This window comes from Oncorhynchus mykiss, chromosome 21 (genome assembly GCF_013265735.2).
Source record: "Oncorhynchus mykiss isolate Arlee chromosome 21, USDA_OmykA_1.1, whole genome shotgun sequence".
Lineage (NCBI taxonomy): Eukaryota > Metazoa > Chordata > Actinopteri > Salmoniformes > Salmonidae > Oncorhynchus > Oncorhynchus mykiss.
Genome location: NC_048585.1, coordinates 562501 through 566657, shown reverse-complemented (window position 1 = coordinate 566657; position 4157 = coordinate 562501). Strand labels below are relative to the sequence as shown.

At 44.4% G+C, this 4157-nt stretch overlaps 1 protein-coding gene across 5 annotated transcripts in view; it reads right to left on the bottom strand.

The window, feature by feature from the left end:
- Nucleotides 1-335: 335 nt before the first annotated feature.
- Nucleotides 336-4157, bottom strand: part of LOC101268929 (adiponectin receptor 2) — an 86568-nt gene continuing 82746 nt past the window's right edge. For 2 of the 5 annotated variants that reach the window (XM_036956490.1, XM_036956491.1), the window contains exon 8: nucleotides 336-3640. In XM_036956490.1, the coding sequence (XP_036812385.1) occupies nucleotides 3512-3640 (129 nt within the window). In that variant the 3' untranslated portion in view covers nucleotides 336-3511. 5 annotated transcript variants of the gene reach the window in all.

The following is a 4157-nucleotide window of genomic DNA, read 5'->3' as shown; positions in this document are numbered from 1 at the left end:
ATGCACAGGCTTTTTGTCAAATGGGATGGAGTGTTGACCATTTCCAGTGCTGTTGAGGCGGCTGCCAGGAGATCGAGAGGTATTGTGGAAAAACCAACAGTATTAGATGCAGGCCTCAATGTACACTTTTATACCTCCTTTCACCACTAGATGGCAACAGTCTAATGAAAAATAATGTAGGACTACAAACTGGGCAGGAAAACTCATGCCATTACAGAAAACTGCAACATAAAAGAGGAATGCCTGGTAAAATCCCACAATGAACGACATTTTGAAACGCACCTCAAATCAACATAAAGTATTAGATATCACAAAGCCAAATAAATACATCGAACTTTCCCAGAATCCAAACCCTTTTTATTAGAACAATTACAGCAGATATAAAGACCTATTGTAAATCCCACAGTCACCACTGGACACGTGCTTCAACAAACAATATGCACTTCCCCAAACAAACAAACAATATGCACTTCCCCAAACAAACAAACAAAAAGAAATAAATTAATAATTAAAAAACAACAAACATCTGTTTTCCTTTGATGTTTTTTTCTGTTGAAATGTCACAATGAAACAAAAGGCCTTGTAATTCTGGGTCTGAAGATTGAGAAGACATCTATATCGTCTCAACACAGAGCATTAAGGGACCTCCTAGCCTGGTCTCAGATCTCTTTGTGCCGTCGAGCCAACTCTTGACGGTCACAGTCTGACAATGAGTTGGGCAAGACAGCACAAACACATCTGGGACCAGGCTATCAAGGACCCAAACCCAAGAGAAGGACAGAAAAAGGGAGAAGAACTCCTTCCTCCTAAAAGAGTCGAGTGGAAACTGCCTCCCTGATTATGTTTAACTCCGATGATCAAACACACTCCTCTACAACAGAGTTATATGGAGGGTTTAAGGGTCCGACTCCACTGTCTGGTCTCGACTAGTTGCCAGATCTGTACAGGCTTCCGACTATCAACGTCATGGCATTATTTTACTAAAGCACATAGTGGACCTGGCAACCAAGCTAGGAGGGACCCCTGTTCTCCAGTGGAACTGAGATCAAGGTCTTAGATGCACTGCCTGTATATCGTCATAATGAATACATGTCTGTTAGTGTTTAAACTGGAGCGACAGGTACAGAAGCAGTACGACTGAGCAGGTGTGTGGCGGATGAATCTGAAGTGGAGAGAGAAAGAAGGCTCTCAGCCTCAGCACAGCTGTGCACCGTGGCGTAGATACACGTCTAGAAAGTAGATCTGATACATATGAATAACTAAAAAGGACTCAATTCAATCCGTACCGCCGAAGCTCACCTCCCATTGAGCCGACTTACGCAGCGTTTACCACGAACGCAGTCTCAGCGAGACGATTGCTTTTAAAATGTCAAATCGTGTTTTAACGCTGAACTTCAACAATGGATTGAATCGAGCCCTGATACACGAAGCTCTAAAACAGACCCCCCAGAGTGTTGTGAAACCGCTCTGAGGGAATCTGCTATTACATGTTTCAATCTTTTCAAAATCACATACACACCCTTTAAAAGAGAATAGAAAACCTCCCCCAAAAACCAGACACAATCACAACGGTATTGGATCAAGAAAACCCCCCCAAACCAGACACAATCACAACGGTATTGGATCAAGAAAACCTCCCCAAAACAGACACAATCACAACGGTATTGGATCAAGAAAACCCCCAACTTAAAGCCTGTGATGATAATGAATAATAGACTAAATAATAACATTCAAAATCAAATAAAAAAACACATTTTAGAGATGCATATTTTGTTCTGAAATATTGATCTTCTGTTTTTATTTCCGGGTCCCAAATGGCACACTATTCCCTACATAGGTCACTCACTACCTGGTCAAAAGTAGTGCACTAAATAGGGAATAGGGTGCCCTTTGGTCCGTAATCTTAAAGTCAATGAATCACACACTTCACACAAAACGTAGTACAAAGTCACTTTATACCAGAGCAGAAAGAGAGGCTCAACTTGGTAAGGAGATAGAAACGGACAACCTTTCACTGATGACGGTTTCACTGAGGGGGGTCGAGGAACTGAAACCTGTTCCCTTATATATCGTTGTACTACTATTGACTTTACGTTGGGCTCTGGTCAGAAGTAGTGCACTATATAAAAAAGGGAATAGTGTGCCAGTTTGGACGAGCACCAACGTTGGTTTCTAATGTTAGGGAAGGAAGGGTCGTGTTGACTGCTGGGATGACACACTAGATGTCACAGTCTAATGGAATGAGATGAAGTAGCTACTAGCTACACGTGAAGACATAACAGCACCCTATTCCTCATGTAGTGCACTACTGTTGAAAAGAATACGAACAGAATGCAGCACCTGATTTGTCGACTGGGGCTCAACGTCAGCCAGTCACAGGTCACATCTCCACCCAGGGCTTAACCCTTGCTGAGCCTCCTCCCTCGTTGTGAAGTTGGCTCTCCCTCTCCCCTTCACGTGTCTCAACTCTTTGTGCCATAGCTCCCTTCAACAGTGTGTGGTTCTCCTATATTCCCCACTTCACTTCCCCCCTCTGACCAAATGGTTTATACACAGATGGTGTTTTCTTGGTTGTTGCCTCATCATCTGTCGATTTTTTTTAAAAATTCAATATCTTAACATTTTTTTTGTATTTATTTAATGTTTTTATTTATTTATTATTATATATATTTAATACAAATCTATATAACCCGAATTTAGAAATCTTATTTACATGAACAAAGTTGGAAAGCGTCTAGCCTGCCCGTCCCCCCAGGCCACACCCACCCTTTTCATGGAAGAAAAAAAATACTTCACACATAATTACATTTTCTTTCTTTCTTTCTGTAAAGCTTTTCTACCCAACACTAGAGCATTCAGAAACCCCCACCACTAGAGCATTCAGAAACCCCCACCACTAGAGCATTCAGAAACCCCCACCACTAGAGCATTCAGAAACCCCCACCACTAGAGCATTCAGAAACCCCCACCACTAGAGCATTCAGAAACCCCCACCACTAGAGCATTCAGAAACCCCCACCACTAGAGCATTCAGAAACCCCCACCACTAGAGCATTAAGAAACCCCCACCACTAGAGCATTAAGAAACCCCCACATTGTATTTTTTTGTGGCTTTGTACAGTGAGCACAACGTTTAGAATGATGATAATCAGAACAACCACTTCAACAGATTACTCAAAATTCACACAATTTTTTTTTTTTTTGAGGGGGGGCAGGGGGGACCAGTCTCAAATGTCCAAAACCCTAGATGCAGTTATTGAAAACAAGATGGAGAAGAAAAACAAACGAGGTCATTTTTTCTCCAACTGAAAAGAAAACCTTGTCTTTTTTTCCCGTGTCCTCTAAGGGGTTTCTGTAGACATGTACAGAGAGAGACGGGGCTACTGGGGAGTCAGTGTGTGTATGAGCCTTCATCAGTCTCCCGTGTCTGTTATGCATATGTGTGTGTGTATATATATATGCATGTGTGTCTCCCCCTGGTGGTGTGTTGACGTGACGACGTGCAGGATCTTCACAGGGCATTGTCCTCTTCACAGCCCGCCCCGGCAGCGTAGCGGAAGGCCTGCAGGTTGGACACGCCGTGGAAATGGACGAACGCTCCTGCCACCACCAGGACGTGGAACAACTGATGAGAGTGGAACTGGAGGCAGAGAGAGGAGAGAGGGAGGATCAGTGAAGATTTCAGCTACTTCTGATTTAGCCTCTATGGTTGCTGGGTCACGTTATAGGGCCGGACATCACGGCCCCTAAGACGACCGACAGACCGACCGACCGACCGGACCGACCACAACATGCCCAGACTATGTCATGGAGGAGTTGGTATAGACCAAATACCTGCCACGCTACATTGCCCATCTAACTCAGCGATGTGCCGTCATGGTCCTCCCCTCCCCTCTACGTGGGGAACACAGGGCTCATGTTGGGGCTACCAATCAACCATCTCCAGGACAGATGTAGAGCACAGGAGGGAATAATCCCCCACACACTGACCTGAGACACACTGACCTGACACACACTGACCTGACACACACTGACCTGACACACACTGACCTGACACACACTGACCTGAGACACACACACACACTGACCTGACACACACTGACCTGAGACACACACACACACACACTGACCTGACACACACACACACTCACTCACTG